This window comes from Pogona vitticeps, chromosome 1 (genome assembly GCF_051106095.1).
Source record: "Pogona vitticeps strain Pit_001003342236 chromosome 1, PviZW2.1, whole genome shotgun sequence".
In the NCBI taxonomy this organism is placed as follows: Eukaryota; Metazoa; Chordata; class Lepidosauria; order Squamata; family Agamidae; genus Pogona; species Pogona vitticeps.
In genome coordinates, this window is record NC_135783.1 from 28764851 (window position 1) to 28789024 (window position 24174).

Sequence of the window (24174 nt, forward strand, 5' to 3'; positions counted from 1 at the left end):
GAGAAGGTCTCGCTTTCGGATTTCCTGCCCACGCCCCGCTCCCGGCACCCAATCGGGCATCGATTCTGAACTGCCAGTCAAAAAACGTCATAGGGCAGGGGGCGGGAAGAAAAGAGGGTTTTTTTTTAATAACAGTTACGTTGTTTTCGCTTCTAACGTAGTATTTTGCGTAGGCCTCTCTAGCCGCCGGTTGTTCTCAATCGCCTACGGAGGCGGAAGGGTGGCTGTGGAGTGTTTTCGGCCGCCTCGGCGGTTCTTGTGATCAACCTAGGGAGGCTTACTGTATTCTTTAAAACAGTGATTCTTAACCTTGGGTTACTCAGGTGTTTTTGAACTGCAACTCCCAGAAACCCCAGCCAGCACAGCTGGTGGTGAAGGCTTCTGGGAGTTGCAGTCCAAAAACACCTGAGTAACCCAAGGTTAAGAACCACTGCTTTAAAAGACTGAGTGTGTAAAAAGCCAGTCTCCTCGATATAATTAACATTCACATTATCCTTCCATTATTATTTCGTGTCAGACGTTCTCACATCCTTACAGCACAAACTTCCATGAAATGCCTGCACATCAAAGACACTGTTACCTCAGTGCTGAACACCTACTGTTCAACCCCGACACGATCTCTGAATTTTGATCCCTGCATAAATGTTTGCCATGTTATATCTCTTACGTCTGAGGAAGTGGACTTGCCCACGAAAGCTCACATTAAAATATAGCAGCCTTTAAGGTGCCATAACTTTTCTCTCTATTTATTTATTTATTTATTTATTTATTTATTTATTTATTTATTTATTTATTTATTTATTGTAATTGTTTTTACCTATAGCGTGAATACAGTGTTTATCTACGCAGAGTGGACTGGCGGGCGGGGAGGGAGGGGCTCATTAGCTCCAGGGCTTCATAAGATGCCTTGTCTTTCACAGAGTGTAAGAAATGCATAAAACAGGCATGAGTATCAATAGCAATAAAATACCAGCACTACAATAAATGCTGCTGAGACAAGAAGGAGAGGAGTGCCTCCTAAGTGTACAGTTCTGGGGGGAGGGTTTTTAATGGTTACGATTAAGTATATTTTAAGTCTCCTGATAAGATTTATTTAGTGACATATAATAAAGCTAGTAGGCTTCTGTTCTTTAAAATGTCCTGAAATTAATTTTAAATAATTTATGTAAGGAAGTGCTTCCATAGAAATTGCACAGCTGTCCATGCACTCTAGAGCAAATCTGAACCGTTGACTTGTAGCCGCTTGCCTAAATGTCAAGAACTTCCCTTGGATCCTAATTCATTTACAGTTTTTTTATTCCCTTCAAGTGTTCAAAATAAATGTGAATTGAGAGGCAGGGCAGCATGCGTTACCACTCCCGTCTCCATTTCAGGAATGTCCAGACAATGCTAAGAAGCCTTTTTGTGATCGGAAACGGATAATGCAGGGTTTCTGATCTTGCAGAGGCCTCTAAGCAGGTTGAGCTGAACTGATTTCGGAGCTGCTTCTCTTAAGTGCAAAGGTCTGAAGACCCCTACATAGTGACAGGAATGTTAGGAATGGGGTTTGCATGTGTGGCCCTGTGGCCTTCTTTGCATTCCTTGAGAGAGTGTCTTATATCTTAATTTGGAGGGTGAAAAATCCTCTACTCCTTTATTTGTAAGGTTACCTCAGCTTATCACCCTTTTAAAGAATATTATGAAAAAAAACTTGTTTTGACAGAGACAATGTCTCAGAGGAAACAGTCTCTTAGTAATTGAGATGTCTGACACAATGTAACCTAACAGGCATTTTGAAGTGCAAACACAAATAAATATAATTTCTTTATTCAGATTGGTGATGTAGCTCTGTTTTGAATACTGTGCTGGGAACTATTAACCAATCTTGCCACCAGTTTTCAATACTTTTTTAAATGTCTACCTACTGTAGATTTTTATTTATTTATTCTGGAATAACCTGCCCTGCATTAGTATCTGAATCAGAGTGTGTTAGTAAATTAATCCTAACATTTCTTTTAAAAGTACAGACATAAGAACAACTGATCAAAATCCAAATTAGGCAATGCCTTTACTGGATCACTAGATCCAGCAGGGATGTTATAAAACCTGGAATTAAGGTAAATAGGTCAAAAATTGGGCCATATGCAATGCCCTTAGCTCATGAAGGTGTCAATTACTTCTTCTCTCTTTAAAAATAAAGCTTTTGCTGACTTTAGATGCAATGATATAAACTTTCCACAAGGTGGTATGTTGTCATCTATTTTTCAGTGCTCACCAGAGAACCAGCTTTTCTGGCAACTTAAATCCTTACAGATTCATTTTCATGTCTGGTAGATACATCATGATGTCTTCAACTGGCCATATACAACACACACATCATGGGTACTATAAGGTATGTAACAGGACAGAAATACTCAGAGGGAAAGATAGCCGTGACTTTTCTGTAGAAAAAGTAAACGTGTACAAGAGCACAGAGACCCATTCACAACAGTAGCCATTGGCCTCTCTTTTTAACTCTGCTCTGTTAATATTCAACCTTTAGTGGTTTTAGCACACCATTGCTAATTAGGAAATATAATCAATCATTATTGTTGTCTGTGGTTTTGTGGTTGGGTTTTTGTTGTTATTCCCATTCATCATACAGAAATGTAGATTTACTGTAATTGTTTGTTGCTATAACACACCTGGAGTTTTCTAGGGCTTAATCATATATGTCTGGGAAACTCACCTGATTTTGAAATTTTAGTGGTCTAGAAAATTCACTCTCTTTTTTTTCCTGCCTTGGGTAACTGACTGGCTGCTGTGAAAAAGTATTATTGGATAACTGTTGTAATATGTTGTTTTTTTAAATTAACTATTGTTTTGACACAATTGTTCCAGCTGTTTTACATAGTAACCTTTTGTCTGATTTCATTTGCACCTGCTTTTAATCTTGTTGCAAGACATATCTCAGTCAGATATTGCAAATAAATAAATAAGGAAGAAAAAGAAAAATCATAATAAACCTCCCTAGCCTCTTCCCAGGTCCTACTGAGACAATAGGTCTTTAGATGTGAGGGTTTTTCCATCACGGAATCTACACACACACGGTGTTCTTTTAATCTGATGGTCTTTTAAAATGCCCCAACACAATACTACTTGTGCTGCCGTGGAGCAGCATAGCAGTTGCTCTGGAAATTGTCTATTGCACAAGATGAAGTTTACATATGACACCTTCACAGTTTATTGTTAGTGGATGAGGAGAAATCAACCAAACAATGTAAGCTGGGTGTCCTTTATTCTTTTTGTCTGTGGTTTGTAAAGCTCCCATTTACAGCTTTCACATAAACTGTATGAAAATATTTGTGAAATGTAGCCCTATAATTGGCACTCCAAATTCAGATGATTTTCTAGATCTGAGGCTTGTGCACATGTGGACAGTTCCTATGTAGCCTTCACCCTAATTTGTTGCTATGATGCAAAGTAAAACAAATGCCTAGCAAATTGTGGTTTATGCTTATCCTCCAGCCAGAATCCAGAAGAAAAAGTACCTAACAATGGATATAATAAGACTTGCTCATTAACAAGTCTCCTTCAGAATGTGGTTTCTATTATGCTAAGCCATAAGTATTGCTAAGGAAAGCAAATGTGGATCTTCAGGTGTTTTGAGGTAATTCCTTTCCCTGTTGGTTGTGGTGCTTAGGGGTGATGGGGGATTTAGGTCAAAACATCTGTAGGGCCATATGCTCTTGCCTTGTTCTTCTTACACATGCAAGGCTCACCATGAAAGGAGAGCTGCAGTTTTTTCCACAGGCATGTGGAAGCAAACATCCTTGTATGCAATGCACCTTTAAATACTATGTAAGTATTCCTACATAGCAGTGAGCTATTTCTTGTGTCTTTGTTAATTTACTAAAGCTGTGATCCTAAGTGTATTTGCTTGCAAGTAAAGTTCTTATTGGATCAAGGCTTTTATGGACCAAGAGGCTTTTGTGCTAACTATGAGTATATATGAAAACAAAAAGAGACATGGATATACAGATGGTTTTACAATATGAATCATCATCATCTTATGTGAGAACTTTAAGACAAAGGTTTTCCAAACTGGAGGTTAAAGGGCTTGGGGAAGAAATCCAAAATACACTTACAATGGAAGACAAGATTGTATGCTGAAGCAATAATTGCACAGAGACACAGAGGATGCTGGTAACAATTTGTCCAGGCCTTAACTATGCTCAGGTAAAGATAATTTTCTTTTAAAAATCAGAGTTAATAAAGTGATAAAGTATTTCACAATAAAGTGAAATACAAAGTCCAGGCTGTTTTTGCACCTATTCAAAGCAACAGACGTAAGAACTTAAAAGGTGTTTGGGTGTGTTATGCAGCTGCATAGCAGAGGACAAAAAAATGAATCACCAGCAGTTCTGGTTATAGTAACCTTACAGCTAAAAATAGCAAAATTAGACCATTACAATTCCCCCAACTTGTTTTCTTAAGACTGCAGAATTGTGTTCAGTAGGATTGCCAACTTGCAAAATAGCTGTTGTGACTGTGCTTTGAAGGACAGCTTGGTGAGAGAGCTTGATAACTAGCAAGTGATGACATTATTTCTATGCTGTGAAAAGTTTCACCTGTGCAGAAATGTTTTTATATGAGTTTGTTGAGGTAGAAATAGGTTGTTACTTGGCAGAAAAAAGCCCAGCCTGATTGTGTGCCTTTAACAGCTTGATATGCAGAAATTTCATTATGCAGGACATTTCACAGCTTGGACCGAAGCACCATGCCTTATAATGTTGCTATTAAAGGCACTGTTTCACTCCAAACACCTACCTCCACCCCTGGTTAACACATCTCTTGTACGGATGGTCATAGTAAATTAAATAACATTTCTAAAAAATATTTTCATATGTGTAAGAAAATATTATACTGTACTGCAAATGTATGCTGTATAAGCTAGCCGAACAGGTGTTTACACTAGCTTTTCAAGCACTAGTGGAGAATACTTGATCTGGCACAAAAAACCAAAAAGAAATCACAGCCCAGGAAATGTATTGTCCTTTCAGCTAGTGATTGAGATATGAAAACTATCTTCCAGAGTCTTTTGAAGCTTGATTTTTCCAACTTCAATGGGAAAAAGATAAAGAAAAACTAATATGCAAGAACGAAACAAAATAGTCTTCAGAAATTGCATAAGGGAAAAATTAGAAGACCTAGAGTGGAAAGAAAACAAGTGCTTTTTCTCGTGATTTAAATGCAGGTTTTGTATTTATTATCTGATAAGTATTTTTTTCCATGTCTTTTATTGACTTCAGGTACAAAACTCTCACCTTTCGCATCAGTTTATCTCATCCAAAATCTACACACAGTAACCCAATCACAGCTAAACCTGCAGAATTTGGTTCTCCCTTGCACTACCAAAGAAGAATTAAGCCAAGACTTGTTTACAATTCATGCCTTGATTGGAACATTGTGGTCCAATTTCTTAAAGATTTGTTTCGCAAGATGCACATGTTGAGATTCAGTTACATCCACTCTCCCTCTCTCAGGAGGCTCAAATCACCATGAGAGCCAGTGTGGTGTAATGGATAGGAAGCTGGATTCTGCTGGGTCATAGAACTTCACTGGTGGTAAATCAGTCCTTGAACATCACATACCCCGCAACCTTTATTAGGTCTCTGTAAGCCAGGACTGACATGATGAGGCATAACAGAAGGACTGCATGTCAGAGATTTAACCTGTGCTTTCTATGCAATAGATTCCAAGAGCAGGTCCTGTCCGGTGGAGATATAGCTGGGAAAGATTCCTATCAAAATCCTGAACAGCTACTGGCAGTCAGCATAGATCAGGGATAGGGAACATATGCCTCTCCAGAGGTTGATGATCATCAGCTCCCATCATGGCTCACAGTTAGTTATGCTGGTTAAGGCTGGTAGGAGTTACACTGCAACAACTTCTAGAGGACACACAACTTCTCCAGCCCTCGTATAGACATTAATGAGCTAGATCAATGATTGACATGTCAGTATGAAGCAACATCTAATCCTCTTTCCAAAATAATTCCAATCAACATGTTGCTGTAGTCATCATTGTTATCATAATCAATAACTACGGTACTAGTAATCCCAATTAAAATGTTATGTGTTTGGTTTTAAAAATATGTTTGGCCAACTTGGAATTCAGGAAAGAAACCTCAAACTCTATTCCACCAATGCTCCAAGTTACATAAGGGATATTGCTGACATTCTGAGCAAACTGTAATCCACTGACAATCTCACAGAAAACAGCATCCTAATTACCAAGCGATGGTGCAACAGATGACTAAATGGGTAAAGAGCTGTCAGCTCTACTTGATCATAAAGCATTATGTCTGCCTCTGGACTTAAATTAACATAAAAATGAGGAATTTACAGAAATGAAGAAGGGAAGCAAAACAACCAAGCTGATTCATGTAAACACACCACACAAAAACCAATGAGGTAGTCAGCTTTTTTCGGTCTTGTTAATTTGGGAGGCCACAAGGAAAAGACATAATTGGATTAGATTGACCTCCACCCTGAAGCAGACTTTAATCATAATATTTCTGTGACAATCATTATAAGAAATGGCAGGCAAATAAAGTCAGATTAATTAACAGAATCTAAGATGATTCCAGATATCCCCTCATGGCACACACACAAAACAAAAAAATTAGAATAACAGGAGGACTTACTTGTTGCAAATTATTAGTAAAGGATAATGCTGACCCTTTTAAAGTCGAGGATATGGTGAGTATTGCATGCACATCTTGAAATGGTGGTAGGATCAAGCCTTTTTGCTACCTGTAGAGCAGAGGTGAGCAGCCTCCAAGTTTTTGAAGTCTACACATGCCCACCTCTCTACCTGGGAAGGTAATATCTGCTCATTCTTCCTTGAATCACCTCCCTTTTCAGAATATTCCAGGTAGAGACTAGTCAGAAGTAGTTTAACATTCCCTTCTTCTGGAGAGGGGCATCTTGGGACTGTGCGGCTTGCCCAAGGCCGCATGGGCTTGCTCTATTCACAGGAGGTTATAGTGGGGAATTGAACTTTGACATTGTTGGTTGCTTTAGCCACTAATTGTCCCATAGATAAGAAAACCACTGCTTACTTTTCCTATTTCTCCCCTTCCCCTTTCGCCAGGTCCTATTTCAAGCTAGCAAGCTGGAGAGACAAGCCAACGGCAACCACAGTCCTGGGATGGTATGAAACAGATTGAACAGCACTGTGCTGTTAGTTAGAAATAAGTTCCTATTAGCCTGCATAGAATTGCAGATTACTTCCATCTGCTACTTTATTTTCTCCTAATGAGAGCATAGCAATGGACAGCGATAGTAATAATAGAATCATAAGACTGAACAAGATCAGAAGGTTAAGCTTAATAGTTTCATTGTCTGTATATTTCTAGAGCACAGGCAGGAAAGTTATGACAAGAATCTGCCCGCCTGCTACAGCATATTTTCTTGGTTTCAGTCATAGTCCTCTGTGGCCAGGGCCTACCCTATCATTGGGCAGCATGAGACTATGACCGCAGGTGGCAGATATTAAAAGGGGCACAGCAGATTGCTGGCTATCCTCCTGAACTCCCCAGCTATTCCACTCTGAACCTATCTTGTTGCCAATGCGACTACTTTAGCTAACTATTTGGCCTCGGGCAGCATATTGTCTTGGGTCAACATTGTCAGTAACTGTACTGCAAAATCTGAAGTGTCAGAAGTGTTGCTTGTCTCCTGTTCCATATAAAACTAAAACTCAAAGACAGTGTTGCTATTTTGAGTTAATGAATTATTCAGCCAATTCCACCCTGTATGGAGTATGGCTAATTAATTTAATCACCACCATCCTTAGTAGAAGAGCATATTAGTTGCCCGACCTCTCAAAATATCAGGATTAACAGATTGCATAGAAGAAATTGAATTAATGAATACTAGGCGCAGCTGATCAGCTAGGGACTTTCCATACTCCTGAGCATTAGGAATTCAATACCTAGGAGATCCTTGGAAACCAGGCAGCATCTTCATCACATTCTGCAAGACAGATAGTTCCTTGGAGATGGGAAGTAAATATGCATTTGCTTTTTGTATTTCTTGAGCAGCTTAAGAATCAAGTGACCCAATTAACAAAAATAAATTTGTGCACCATTCTTATAAAAAACCTAAACTTTGCCCCCTTCAATAAGCAGTACAAATAATAAACCAGGGCCACTATCCTGTTGACTAAATGTGCAACAGTATCCTATTGCTCCCAAAATTGTCCCCCCTCCTGGCTTTAACAAGGCTCCCTGTCACATGTCCATTCTTGAACTACTTAAGATATTAGTCATGTGACTGCTCATGTGATGGGGAACTTGCTAGAGTGGGATGGGGAGCACTTACCTGATTGTCCTTCTGCTCTGCATTCTGCTTAATTGGCCCAGGGGTTTTAGGAGGGGAAAAAAGTTTAGGAAACACAGGAAAGGAAGTAGTACAACAAGAGATAAGAAGTTGCTATTTGAATCACAGAAAAAATTCCAATAAAAACTGAAGGTGGAACAAATGCTCTATCTGGAAGAACCCTCACCTAGAATTCTATCTCCGTGTGACATGTCTATAAAGGAGGTGTATTATGTATTCTTGAACGCTTTCACAGCTGGGATATGATGGTTGTTGTAGGTTTTTCAAGCTGTTTGGCCGTGTTCTGGCCTACAACAACCAGAGGTGCATTATGTTACAGTGCACCTTCTGAAGTCAAGAGAAATAGCAAGAATATCTGTGTCTGCACTCTGATACTCGAGAAGCAATGAAGAATTGTATTCCAATGAGCAGTGCAATCCCAAAGCAAAGATTCATAGGTTATGGCAAATTGGAATTATGCTCGAGTCCCTTCAGTGGGCAAAAATACTCTTCTGCTGGAAGCACTACCTTACTGGCTAAGATCTCCTGGTAGATGAAAATGTATTGAAAAAGGCACAGGTTAGGAAGGAGCTGTTACTTCACATCCAGTCCTTCACTATCCCACGAACACATCCACAGTTACTGACCCAACACCGGTCTTCAGCAAGGTAAGTTTGAATCAATTTCCTATATCCCTAATGTGGCAGAATTTAATCGGGACTAATGTCAATTCAACTGTCTCTTGACCCTCTTAGACAGCTAAGATTGTAAGGAACACATCACCAAGTGTATGTAAAATCCAGGAAGGGAACACAGCTTGTGTCAAATGAGGCATGGCTTGAGGCCGTAATAGTCTGCCCTTTGTCTGCAGATCTGAGAGCAGACAAATGTGTTGGTTTTGTTGATGGTTTTGTTGGTTTTTGCAGACCAGAATTTTTAGCAAAATGTTTGGGGTTACCAGTATTTGTCAAAAACACAAATATTTAATTTTTTTAATGTTAATTTTTATGTTATTGCAAAAGGACATGTACGATAACATGGCCTTGGTTCACAGGTATACTGTATAGGATGCAATTCTGTACTTGGATTACCTTGAAATAAATATTACTGAATGCAGTTGAGTGTACTTCTATGTAGGCCTCAACAGAATTATGCTGTAAGTCACAGGCTTTGTTGAGGGGGAACAGAACAGATGACTTGCCTCTGAAAGCTGTTAAGTATTAATAGATGTTTGGAAGGGATAATTCCTCTTCTGCAATGGTTGGGCTGCTGTGTATGTTTACTCTCTCATGGAATTATAGAACTGTAGACTCCAAAGGTCATCATATCCAGCCCCCTGCCAATGCAGGAAATCCACCAACTGACAGTTGGCCATCCTACCTCTGCTTAAAAATAGTCACCAAAGAAGACTCCATCCTACTGTACCACTCCAAAGTGGCCAACATCATTGTCACCTGTTAGGAAGTAAGGTATTGATGATCTTGTGATGTAGGGCAGGGTATAAACATTTTAAATAAATAAAAATAAAATAAATGTACCATTTAAAATAAATGTCCCATTGCTTTAAAGGCCTAGATCCCTTTAAAAGGGGATTGGACAGTTTCCTGGAGGAAAGGTCCATCACAGGTTACAGGCCATGATATAGGGATGCATAATCTCCAGGTTTAAAAGGACGGTACCTCAAAATGACAGATGCAGGGGAGGGGTATCAGGAGACAGGTATCTAGTTGTCTCATGTGCTCCCAGAGGCATTTGGTGAGGCCACACTGAGATCCAGGAAGCTGGACTAGATGGGCCCTTGGCCTGATCCAGCAGGGCTTGTCTTACGTTTTTACGTTATGTTCTTATGCTATAATGGCTAAAATCCTGTTGTGCAATTAGGCAAATAGCATACCTTTTAGAGGTGAATTGCCATAGGGTAAGAAATTTCTAGAGACCTTATTTGTTGCATACCAAGTTGTAGAATTCAGTGTGAAACAGATGTGTATGGAGATTTTTAATAGCAATTCAATTCCAAAAGTTACATCATTTGTATCATTGTGCAACAGAATTTCAGTGAGTCTTCCCTAGTTGTGACTAATAATAGGATTTAGCCCCTTGACATCACATGTAATACCTGATGCTTGGTCCTTCAGATTGAAACAATGCACATTGGAGATGGGCATGAACTGCCAAAATAGCAATTCATGCCGGTTCATCTTTTGGCCAAACAGGTATTCATCGCTTCCCAGCCCCGCCTCCTCCAGTGGGTGCCCATTCAGAAGGAGCACCCAGAGGGGGTGGGATAAGGAAGTGGGGGTGCTGCCTCTGAGTGGATGCTTACTGGAAGAGGTGGGGCTGAGAAGCACTGAACCAAGTTCAGCAGTTTGTGCCCATCTCTGAATTGCACATCTAAGACCAACTGCATTTGCTCACATTAATCTTCACTGATTTTGCCGAATTTATTATCCTCATCCTGTTATCTCTGGTAAACACGTAATGTTCCCTACATTTGTTTAAAAGTCCTTGTCATATTGGAGGCACAGCTATTCCATTTTCTGCCTCTAAGTCCTTCACAAGTAACACATGTAGCATTACAATCTTCACAAAATGAAAGGTCAGAGAGCTTCTGTGTCCTGAAGCCATCTGGAAGCCATGTTTATAAGATCCAAATGTTCTTACCAATGAGGCAGAGGACATAGGAGCTTCTGATATTAGTTCTGCTGCTTTGAACATTCTTGTAGTTCTGCTGATAATAAGTGGTGGCCCCACTTCTCAGGATTAAAATACCAGCAGACATACACCAAGCAACCACAATTTTTAAAACACCTGACAGATATTGTGTAGGTCCCCCTTGTATTGCTCATTCCTCCTGCTACAACTGCAACATTAGAAAGTGTAGCCAGCGAAACAGGGGAAAGACAAAGGACACAGGTATTTATTATACTGACATATACTGATTTAAACATTGCTTTGTGCCATCAAGTTGCCCCTGTTGAGTTGGCACTCCTAATAAGGCTTTTGAGGTATATGAGATACTCAGGGAGTGGTTTACTATTGTCACCCCACCCCCTCACCTTATGGTTTCCATGGCTGAGCAGGTATTTGAACCAAGATGTCCTATTTTGACACTTTTATCAATTATACCACACTGGGTTTCATAAGATACTGTACATGTATCTACAGATGTATACATAATTACATTCATTTAGCGTACCATAGCAGGCAAGACTGTGACAAGGTGATCTGGGTCTTGTTGCTCAGTGTCCTTTTCACCTGGTAGCAGTTCAAATAGCCCACTCTTTGGCAGTCATTCAGACAGGACTGTCCACTGAACAGTTGTCAGAGCAGGCCTCTATTTGAAGGGAGAAAAATGACCACCCTCAGGAGCCAGGCACCTTCCATCTTGTCTGGATAGAGCTTGAGAATTACCTCAGAATAACACCTCTCTCCAGTCACTAATTTCATCAGAAGCCACACTCCCAACATGCTTAGATCCACAAGCTGCTGTATTATTTACCTGCTGAATTTTTAAAATGAAGGACTGGTATCTGAATTTGTTTCCTTTCCATCACTTTCCAGTGTCTTCCTTTTGTGTCATCTTTTAGAGAGCAGAGTGTCTTACAATATAATCTGTTCTGAGAGTCCTTATTAGCTGAGCATCAGGATTCAAATAGTTCATTTCGACAGAAGAGGCATCTGTTAATTTCAGTTCATTATATGCAAGTAATATTCCTACTGGATTATACATTTTGTCATGAACAGACTACATAAAGAGGAACTTAATCTGCACGCTCCTGCTTCTACAATGGGGAACTCTTCCTTTTGGATTTTTTTTACATCTTAAAATTGAGGCAAGGGGAGCATTTGACTGGCACAATTTTCAGCAGTTTTCTGACGGTCTCTGTGGATAGTTGTGTGATTATAACTTTACCAGTGAAAAGGGCAGGGAGTAGTTCATAGGGGGTTGGAAGGGTCCAATACAGCCCTCCCCCATCTCTGAGAAGTTGACCAACTCTTCATTATAAACATTTACCTCATATCCACTGTACATTTTTTTATTCTTTAAAATGCCCCTGATTCCCTGTTGTTTAATGGTGCCATGCTAATTTTCTTAGAAGAACATGAATGACTGGAAACATAATAAGAGTAGACTTTTGGTCTAGATGGGTGGGATAGAAATCCAATAAATAAATAAATTGCAAGAGAGACCGATCAAAAGAGAGAGCATTGGGAACAAAATGACTCTTAAGTCTTCGAAGGCATACCTAGTATTATTATGAACTATTTCTCCATGTTAAATCTCCTTGTTGAATCTGGGCGTGCTACTTATTTTCCCCTCCTCTGTTCATGCACAGGAGAAGGCTTGAAGGCAGGCATTTTTAATGTTACCTCATGAACAAGGTCAGCTGAAGCTCATGGGAGAAAATGCATGGGATAATAACTCTTGCATTCTCTTCAATATGCATCATCTGCATCATGGGATTTCCCACACAGATTGAGGGGAAAGGATCCCCAGCTGCCTGTGCAAACTAAGCCACCAGTAGCTTTCTTGCCTGCCAAAAACGTGGCTTTTACTAGGAGCAGTTTCTCATTTACCCTTCAAATAAAAGAACAGGTGTTCTAAAAATACAAATGCACTGCCTAGCTCCCTTAATACACTATTTGTATCATTACTCAGAAGCATGTGCCTGTTTCTGTAAATCAGTGTCAAGCTTAATGAATGCAACTGGTCCTTCCACCTTGCCATATGAACCTTTAACAAACACACAGGGTCTGCATTATGCACTTGCTATCACAACAAAAATACTGAGAGAAAAGACAGGCTGAAAGCTAAAGATTTAGCATTTTCACTATTTGAAGTAACCTGACATGTTCCACTGGATTAAACTGCTGTTTACAATTTCTGTAGCTAATAGGACAGTTGCTCTGTCACCAGGAAGGAATGGGAGAGCATCCACGGAACAATAGTGGTGCGAGAACCTTTCTTTAATCTCTCAGGTGTTTCCTGCAATACACCTGTCAATATGTGAAACCAGCAGACTGGTTTACTTCTTTGGGAAAGATGTCAGGCATTTTCAGGCATTTCAAGGAAGCAGTACAAAAGTCAGTACGTAAACATATGACACACACATTTGCTAGAAAAGATACTGGTGGCTATGAAAAGCATTGAAGAAAATTGCCACTCCGCCAGTTCATCATAACAATTGAAGTCGTAGGGCCACTTCATTGACTTTGTTGGAAAACGATTTCCCTCAGATTCCTCTCCTTGAATGATTATGTTTGCACTGTATATATATTTAAGAACCAGTCTCAGTATCTGCTTGTTTTCCTATTTTAATTTCTGTCACGCCACAGAGAGACGGAAGAGAAAGGAGCATGTGCAGTCTATGCAGAGGCTTGGGAGACTAGCAGAAAGACTTGGGAGGCTAGTCGCTCTGAAGCTTTCCATGGATGGCTTCTGCAAAGATGCAGAACCCATTTGTGACTCTCATAGAGACCACAGTGAAGAACTGCTTGTTTCCCCCGTTTCATTACTTTCATTCCATGTCATTTATACTGTGAACATGTCAGGAAGGCCTTACTCACTTTCATGGCAAAAACAATAGTCTTGTGCAACCCTATAGTTTTATTTTACATAAGCTGTTGTAGATTGTAACCTGGCAGTATCTATCTACTGAGGCTTTAAGCTTCTATGCTTCTGAAGTCACCTAAAGTCTGTTGCTGATTATCATAGGCCTTGTTCTGCCTCAGTGTGAAATTATCCTTGACAAAGTCCAAGACAGCATACAACAAATAAAACGTGTCCGTCTTTCAGTTGCCATAAAGCTCTTGCTTGTTTTTCCTGCAACAAACTAGCATGGCTACTGTTTGGAACTTGCTTGTACTGATCTGTTATTAGAACTTGTTATTGGACCATTTTTGGCCAAAGGGGGGATATAATGTGGTCTGTAAATAATAAAGGAGATGGGAACAGTCATTTGTCTGAAAGTCTCTTTAAGCCAATGAATTCAGATTCACACCTAACATAGAATGCAGCTTCAGCTGACCTTGTTCATGAGGTAACATTCACACCTAACATAGAATTCCCCCTTTTGAACCTCCTCACATTTATCTGTGGGGTTATGATTTACACAATGCTCATTTAGATACTTTCTGGAAGCCTTGTAACATATTTGCATGCTGTTGGATATGCAATGTGTGGATACATAGAACATGGTTTTCTCCATGGTGGCCCTTGGATTGTTGAGATATGTGACAAAGAGAACTCAGAATGTAATTTGCTTCAGAGAAATTTCTGACAACTGCTTCTTGCCTTTTTATGTTTATTTAGCTTTATTAATGCCAATGGTATGATTATGTTGTTTATTATGCTTTTATATAAAGTATTTCGTTTTCTTTTTATATGGACACTGTCCCCCTGGTAGACTCATTCAGATGGAATAGTTATTCTTTTAAAAAAAATCTGGTTTAGACAACCAGCAACCTGTCCTCAAAGCTCTGTGTTTTTCTCTCAAGCTTTCTATTCTGCTGTAACTCCCAGAAGGCGGCATGCAGCATGTTACTTGATCATCCATTCTGTATCTTTTTCTCTAAGTATGTGACTCCAGTTAACATGTTAGACAGTTCGCATAGGCATCCTTTAGTCTCGAGAGACTATGGTAACATGCTCTGAATCGAGGAGTGTCCTCACCAGAGCATGAAGCCCGGGTAAGGTAATATGGAGGATCAGTATGAAAAGAATGCACTAAAGATGTGGTTCCCAATTTTGATGTTCTTGGACTAAAACTCTCAGAAACCTTCACCAATAATTATGCTGGCCAAGATTTCTGGGAGTTGGAGTCCAAGAACATCTGGGGACCCAAGGTTGGAACCACTGTGCTACAGTGAGACTCAGGTTTGCACATCCTGTCTTTCTCTATTTCACATGAAAGGAGAACATTTTAAGCTCCTGATTTCAATTTCTAGCAAATCACAGGTTACCGTGGTTTATAGTGGAAGAATTCCGCTTTAGCTCATTCACTTTAGCTCATTTACTGTATTTGTATTTCATTTTTATATAAACACCACATGCTAAATAATTTTGAAATCAGATACACCACTGACATGTTTCAGGTGGTTTGCTGGATGTTGGTCCGTTATTAGTAGTAACATAACAATGACTACTGTATGTATTCTTGCACTGAGCAGGGGGTTGGACTTGATGGCCTTATAGGGCCTTTCCAACTCCACTATTCTGTTATAAAGGTAGTTTGTGCAAGCACTAGATATTAACTAGGATCTCAAACTGGGATCTGAATTTTCTCTACTAACACATTTCTCTTAAAGTTTTAGCATCATGATTAAATGCAGTAAATGTATGCCCCTTTCTCAGGGAATGAAATGATGCTTTTATATGTCTGTGAATTTGTTGTTGGTGGGAAGAGCATAGAGGGAGGATTTAGAAGTAAATCTTAGTGAACTGAGACACATAACCTTAAAAAGATTGTCTAAATAGGATAGCCACTCCAGTTTTGAAGGGCTCAGAAATACAGATCAGTTAGCTTATAAACTTTATGTCAAATGCTTTTCAACTGATGTCCTGTGCCTTCAGAAGGCACAAAAGTTGCAAAGTTGCAAAGTTGACTTCAAACAACGCCATTCTGGTATTCAGTCCAACATGGGGTCTGGAACGTATGTGTCAGTTTCTGGTCAAAGTTTGTTGCATAATTTCACATGTTTAAATACGTCACATTCCTACTGTGTGGGCATTAAAATAATCTGTTTGTTGCTGTATCTATTGAGAAATTCAACAAATGTGAGTCACAGAATTTACAGGACATGCTAATCATTCTTTGAAAGACCAAGCATAAAGAGTCCTGAGAGGTATAAATTTTATTGATTTATATCCAATCAGCATGTTATGATATGGTCACACCTGCTCATACAGCTGACATTCTTATAGCCAAGAGGGATTTTTTTTCCTTTTAAAAATACATATTTTCCCAGCAGGAAGAAACTTTACAAACAAACATTGTTTATATCAGGAATTAAGAACAATGGCTTTTATCAAATATGTGCAGAACAGGGCTGCTCAGCACTGGATCTCTTTAGCGCCTTAATCTTCAGCTTTCAGGTTTCCCCACCCTTTTTTTTAAACTTTGGAAAAAAAGAAGATATAAGATTTTTTTGTTAACACAAAGAACATAAATTTAAAGCCAAACAGAGACCAGACAGGAAACAAAGAGGTAGACATTAACCACTGCACAGTTCTCGAGGGTTGTGCAAGGTGCTTCCGTCTGCTTCTAAGAGTTCCATTTGCTTCTGTTTACTTAGTCCCGTGTTAAAGCACCTACAAGACTAGAACAACTCTTGACTAACGGTGGCCCTGTGCAAGCACCTTCAGAGGGTTTGCGGTGATACCAGATTTGCTGCTTGGCAGTGCTGACCTTCTGGTGGTGTTCCTGTGAACTGGTATACCCACTTGGGAGCTACTACACAGCTGCTACAATTTCAAGAGAACAGGCCACACAGTTGTGCAAAACACAATGGTGATGCTGGCTGTTGTGAACTGGTACCTCCACACAAATCCTGCTGGGCCACAAAGCCACAGTGATTGTGGATTTGTTGTTAATCTGGACTAGATTTTAGAGTTACTAGAGACAACTCTGTTGTAGGCCCATTGAATGAATGGCATCCTGTCATTCATTCTTTTAGTTAAAAACTGTTTCGGTCAGCAGCAGAAAATGCATCATGGCATCCTATTTAAGAAAGAGCTTGCTGTCAAAATTTTTCCATATTGAAACCTATCTTGGAAATCTGTATCTTTTATCTCTTAAGCATATCTGAATCTTTTGTAATATTGCTTTCAGAAAAAAAGCCTGTTGAGTTATTACAGTAACATTGTGCTAAAAGAGAAAGCAATCCAATCCCTTCTCATCCAGAAACATCTCTATGCCAGCCTTCCCCAGCCTGGTGTTTCAGATTCTAACATCAGTATGCATACTCAATGGTCAGGAATGACAAGAGGAGGAGTCAAAAACATCTGGAGGGCAGCATGTTGGTGAAGGCTGCTCTATATTATTTTTGAGCACTACAAATAGAACTATATATTTAACAATGTACTGGAAGTAATACAAACAAGCCACATAATCAACCAATTTAGACATAAAAGTTCAGCAAGAATTCATTTGATGTCTTATAATAAGCAAAATAAAATGAGTACAATATTGTCCCTGTCAAACATTGAATTTATAATTGTAACATGAACACAGAAATATGAAAACACTAAATAAAAATGATGAAATAAAAGATACCATTTATTTTCTGGGCAGGGGAAAACATTTTGAACTCTTAAGGACAAGAATGTTAACAATTTATTTATACTGATGGGCAAACAAATATGAAAGAAACACAAACCCAAATGTGGTCAGCCCTTCAACAGAATCACATTATGATGTCTGCATTAATTCTGTTCATACATTGCATAAAATGAAAGTGGCTGAAGGGAGAGAGAGAAAGGAAAACAGGTAAGTTGAAAGATCTAATTAAAGAATACGACATCTAAAACCCCAACAGCAACTTCATAGTATACAGCAAATTAATTCCAACACAACAGTCCTTCAATACATAGTTGTACTGGAAATCTAAGAAATATAAAGAGTAAGATGCATAGACCAAACACCAACACCACCTCAACAGTTTTTAGCATTTTATGGACAGAGTCTGTGCAATACAAGTTTTGCACAAAAGAAATGAAAATAATTCACAAATAGTCTTGATAACTATTGCAAGGGTGTTAATTTTCCCTTTTCAACCTTCCTTCACTGAGACTAACTGCACTTCTTTCTGGCTCTTTTCCTATTCTGGTATAGTAATTACATGTGCAGCTTCACATTTTCTTTATTGCAGAGACTGGACATTTATGGCCCTTCAAATGCTGTTGGACTACAAACCCAGCATCCTTTACAACTAGCTGGGCTGGGAAACATCCACAAATACACACTGATCATCCTGACTTTATTGTGTGGATTTGATTGAAAATAAAAAACAATACAAATTGTCAAGCATCTCACTCAAAATCATTTCTGTCATATTAATCTGTAGGTGATAAACTTTCTGAAGCTTTGGTCCCAAGAATGTGTAATATTTTGTCCACGAGCTAATTCATAATGCCTAGTGAGTGCCCAAAACTGTTCTGGGTGCTGATGATTTCCTACAGGCAGATGGAGTGAGCTAGTGCCCGGAATATTTAGGATAAAGATGGTCAAACTTTGAGCCACTAACAACGAAGCAAAGTTGAAAAGCAAAAACCACTCATTTCTGTAAAACATATAAAATATACCTCATTTCAGTAGGATATATGGGATTATTTCCACAGACTGCACAATGTTGAGGCCAATGCATTACGTATGTCTTCCCTGTTCCCCCAAATTGCTTTGAACTGGCTCAGTTCATTGAAACACCAGCAAGATGCTTCATATCACCTGAAAATGCAGCACTTTTCCATAAAGGCATCCCAAATATTTATAAGTAATCAATTATTGAGTGATTTTGTCACACACATGCATGTGAGCCCATTTTCACCTTCCTATGCTAACTGACCTGCTGTGGACTGTAGCATCTATTTGAAATACTGTATTTGCAAAAATAACTTATTTTTAGCAAAGCCAAACCACTTCATATTCTGTATTTCTCAAGAATTATGGTAATTCTTCATCTCTCCCCCTTTTGTTTATTCAAAAAAATTCACCAACAAATTACATTTAAATTACTAAGTTATAAAAAACTGTTTTACCTTTGTGGAAATAAATGAGAAACTACAAGTAGCAAACATCTAAGCATATTGAGATTCAGTCTATCTCCAGCACTTTCCCAAAAACAGGCTATGCAAAATCTTAAGTGTTTTGTCTGCATCATAAAAACCATTTATAAAATGGTAATATTACTGTTAGGATACTGGAGTAGCTTTTGTTTCTGTTTTGGTTAGTTTGAAAAAATAATCTGCATATTCTCATGTTGTAATGATAAAAAGGACTACATGTCTGCACTAGACCTCTAAAGAAAATTTTAAACTAAGGGATGTTTAGACTGCAGTCTTGCAACACTGATTTCTTATTTGTAGCATTCTTTAAAAGTGAACAAACCTTATCAGGCTACTGTGGTACATCAGACATCTCCTATTATCTATTATGTATTCTACACATTAATATTCTTCTTAACTTTCTCTTCTGTTTTTTCCCTCTGGGCTTCCAGATAGCTCAATATGGAACTTAAATTGGAGTCCAATTCAACAATACTTTGGGGTCATGATAACAATTACAAAAACTCATGTTGAACAGTAGTTTTAAAACAGACTTAAGCAGGTCTGTTAAAACCTGGCAGAAGTTTTGATACAGTCAAAAATGCTGAAGATTTGCAGCCACAAGAGAAGTGCTTGCTCAAACAGTACAAGGTGTAATGTTACAAATAAACCTACAGAGAAGAAGTGGTTAATATCAGGGAGGTGGACGGGATTTGGATGATGGCTTACATCACTTGGATGGCAGTAAATCTGTATTGTTAAAGACTATACCAATTTCTTGTTCATAAATAACTCAGTCTTCAGATATTTTAAAAATCTTCTTGAGAGGTTGTTCTGATGATGGACTGCAACATCCATGATTCCTCACCATTAGGAGTCAGGATCTGCAGTCCAACAGCATCTGAAAAAACATGTGTTCTCCAACCCTCTTTTAATGATTTAGTGGACTGAAGGAAGGACAGAAGTTGGTACTACAATGTATTTTTTCAATGGAAAAAGGAGCTACACAGTAAAAATAATTTAACACAGATTATCTACCGCGTTCTTGCCTTCAATTATTGCTGGACCATGACTGTAAAAGGCTTGTTCTTATACTCATCATCCCTTGCAATTGGTAAGAGATATGCAATATGCTTATGGTCAAATATGTATAATAACGGCAAGTTGGAAAACAGCATTGCCTATCTGGATTAAGAAATAAAGGTATTATGTTACCATTCAAGTGGCATTAGGTGATGCAAAGAATGTTAAAACAATTCATTATATTTCAGGACGTCCTAATTTTCCTCTCCCCTCCTCAACTGTACAGCACCCTGAATTCCTCATTCAGCATAGCTGTCGGCCATGCTGGCAGGTGGATTCTGGGAGTTTTACTCAAAACCTATTTTCAAGATCAGCTTGTCAGAGATTTATAGTACCATAACAACTGTGAAGAGTCAGGGGATCCAGGACAATGTCTATCATCTTTGACCAAGAAATACTACATTGAATGTAGGGCTAATTGGTAGCTACTAAATATCTGACAAACCCCCCCCCCCAAAGTGAAGTCAGTTTACTGCCAAGGAGTTTGATGTTTTGCCAAAAGGTATAATGCTATACTGTAGACCAGCCAGCTGCAGAATTGCAGCTCTTCATACACATTCACTCCATGGCAGGAGAAAAGTTAACTAACTTACTTTTTATTTCTGTGTTTCTAAGAATATAATCTGGATTTGGTCTTCTGATTTGAAAATTATACTCAAAGTTGAGAACAACAAGATGTTTTTATTTATAAGTTCCTAAAAACAGCATTTTCACAGTTTCTCCTGGTCAGCCATAAAAGAGACACAATTACCTAATCTTGTAGACACATGCCAGGTCAGAAACAAGAGAGGAGCACAAGGAACACAACTTACAAGCAAACACATTCTATGGAAGTGAGTCTAACTGAAATTAATGAATGCTGAAATCAATGAAAACAAATTTTGAAAACAGAGTGACAAAATTAATTTCTTCCAATTTAGCTGGAATCATTCAAATAGCTATCTGTACCTTAAAAATGATTTTTTTAAAAAAAGTGAACACAAACAAACTGAAGTAAGTGGTCAAGTAACACTAACAGCTATGGCTATCACTGCTGTTTCATTAAGCAGGAATTACAGTATAGTTTATATCACACTGAATGATGTCTGTAGGGAACAGCGCTACTCAGATGTATGGCTAACTTTTTAGGACATAAGTAAAAAAAATTACTATCTATAGTTATACTGAAGTCTTCGTTTTTGGAACAAACTTAGTATTCACAAAGCAGACCATACATTCAAATAAACTGAACACTATAGCAGCTGCTGCTTTGTATCCCACTCCAAGAGATTTGTAATTTGACAGGAGCTGATTTATAGCCACAGATTTCAAGTGACCAGAAATAAACTTGTGAAACAACTTCCTCCTATGCAGTAAATGAAACATGCTTCTTGCTATAATTCCTAGTCAACAAGGCAAGCCAGTTTAAAAATAAAAGAAATCTGAATTTTAATAGTATCCTTTTGCATTAAGATGGAATTTCCCCCCTTTATTAGTATTCAACAACCCATGTGTCAACAACAACAAAAGATTTGGACATGACATTTTGCACTCAAGGTTGAATGACATACAACCTGTATCTGTGATGTAATTATATCAATGATCTATAGCAGTGAATCTTCCACAATGGATACTGGATGCTAACATCCATGCTGAAATGTATTTCACACTTAAAATATTTAATTAGATGATATTTTATGGATATAAATTGGGGGGGGGTGCCACTTCTTTGCCCAGACTTTTTACCCTCTGAAAACAAAAGGGGAGCAAAATATATTCCTGTAGCTTTATGTTTTTATTTTGTATACTATTCATCAAAACTGGTTCTCATGTGATCTGGGGTAAAAATTCCGGAAAACATATACCCCAAACTCAGCAGACAACTAATCTTGGCTTTGCTTGTACAAAACAAAAGAGGCATAGAAGACAACATTCTGTCAATAAAATGTCGTCTACAGGCCTGTATGTGTAAATTAAAAACCGTCTTCTAGGAATGATTCTTTTACGTATATATAGTAGCCAGTCATACAGACATGATACCAAACATTCAAAGAGTGATAATTAAGAAACAAAGAAACCTTTCCTTCAACACCATTATAAAACTATAGTGCTATCAACTAAAAATCTGCTATAGTGCCAGTCTGCCTCTTGAATTCCCTTTCTATAACAGTGATATTTTTCAGCAAGATGACAGACGTAGTAATGCCCTTCATGGTTTAGAGATTTGTTGCAACAGCTCAAGATTGTAAAGCAGTTTCCTATTTGTTTCACCCAATGACTAGGTATACTGTTCTATGACTATGCTAACTTCCCCTTATTTTTCCTATAAGCAAAGCATTGAGGTGCTTGGCAAATATGTACACAAACCCTCTCACAGATGTTCTAAGTGCTGTTGTATCCAATGGAAATGAAGGCCCCTATAAATTGGCTTGACCATGGCAACTCACGATTTTGAAATGAAAATCCACAGACTGTTCTAAACTAATAGCTCTGAAGAATTCAATCCATTAGGAACAACACCTATACTTCTTTCATACTGTGTTCCTGGCTATCGCTGTACTGCATTTTCAAAAGTGCATTTTTCAGAAAGACCTCTCTCTGTGTGTTAATCCGTTTGAAATGCCTTCCAAAACCCAAATGGGAAGCAAATGTAAGTCATATGCCATTTTTGAACCAGCCTTACAAGAGAAAACTCACTAGAGATTTAAGGACAGAAAACATGGTAAAAATAGAAGGGTCTATGAGGTATGCACAATTCTTTCAATACTTCATGACACTGTAATGCATTGTCACAGAATAGTTTTCTTTTTCTAGGTTTCCAATATAAGATTTCACTGAGATAAGATACTTTTTAAAATGTCTCTACTAAACAAGTAACATGGGGCGGTCACAATATCATAACCAGGTCTGCAGAGTATGTGAAACAGATCCAGTTTGATTGATTACAACAGAACCCATGTTTGTGCAGATGAGGGATCTCTACTACAAGACTTGCAGTACAGACTACTGAAGAGAAAGTTGTTGAAGATTCCACGTTTTAACTACAATGCCAAACACTACCTGTCGAGAATGCATTCTTGCTACAGATGGTTACCTGTGATGGTTGTATCATTGTATCTCCTGCTCAAATGTTGAATTTGCTGATGTAGTTGTGTGGGGAGACATACTTTCCAAAAATATAGAGTTCTTAAAGTACATCATTAGGTCACTATATTACTGATCCTCTCTTCTACCAGAGTTTAAAATCCCCCAAAAGGGAAGAAAGTCTATCCAGTATACTCCTTTCACCTTGTATATTCACATTTGCACATATAACGTGATGCATTCTGTAAAGTATCAAGTTTCTCATCATGTATTCAGGTGCCATCCATTCACCTTTTAAAATAGGCATTGATAAAAATACTGAAGAACACAGTACCACATACCACCTGACAGAAATGCAAAGCACTGTACAAGAACTAGCCACAAATTGCTAAGGGTCATTTCCCGGGAAATAACTTCTGTCTGTCCCTGAAGGGGAGGGAACGCTCCTGAAAGAGAAATAACAATATTTTAGTTGCACATTCAAATTACTTCAGGGAGTTTTCTCAAACTATAGTTATAACAAGTATTCAGATGGCTCTCCACTTCTGATAACTAATAAAATAAACTCTTTATAGAACCATCAATGATGATTTTTTTAAAAATTCCAATGGTTTTTATTATTTCACACAGCAGTATTATAAAAATAACCAAGTAAACAAATTGCAGAGATAAAACACATCTGGATGATGCATTACTTGGATTTAAATAAAACCTAGACATTTAATATAAACAGATAATTGTGCATATATGAAAATACATATTCATGTATATTCGTGTATTAAGAAAATAAACCTATGACCATAAGGTGCAAGATTCTAAAAATTATTGATCTAAGTGCTCTCTTTAATATATTATTGCAAAGGATCTGTCATTGCTGGAGGCACAGAATAATCCAACAAAGATGCATGCAAAATAAAAGGA

The 24174-nt window shown here is 38.3% G+C and overlaps 1 protein-coding gene and 1 long non-coding RNA gene across 4 annotated transcripts in view; one reads left to right on the forward strand and one right to left on the reverse strand.

Annotated features, from left to right (window-relative positions):
• Positions 1–2244: 2244 nt before the first annotated feature.
• Positions 2245–16693, forward strand: LOC144585779 (uncharacterized). The gene is made up of 2 exons (XR_013540325.1): positions 2245–2371; positions 7117–16693. It is a non-coding gene; the product is annotated as an uncharacterized LOC144585779 (long non-coding RNA).
• LPGAT1 (lysophosphatidylglycerol acyltransferase 1) overlaps positions 16182–24174 on the reverse strand; it is a 90718-nt gene continuing 82725 nt past the window's right edge. For all 3 annotated transcript variants that reach the window (XM_020794662.3, XM_072990034.2, XM_078382938.1), the window contains one exon: positions 16182–23699. In XM_020794662.3, the coding sequence (XP_020650321.1) occupies positions 23548–23699 (152 nt within the window). In that variant the 3' untranslated portion in view covers positions 16182–23547. The remainder of the gene's footprint in view (positions 23700–24174) is intronic.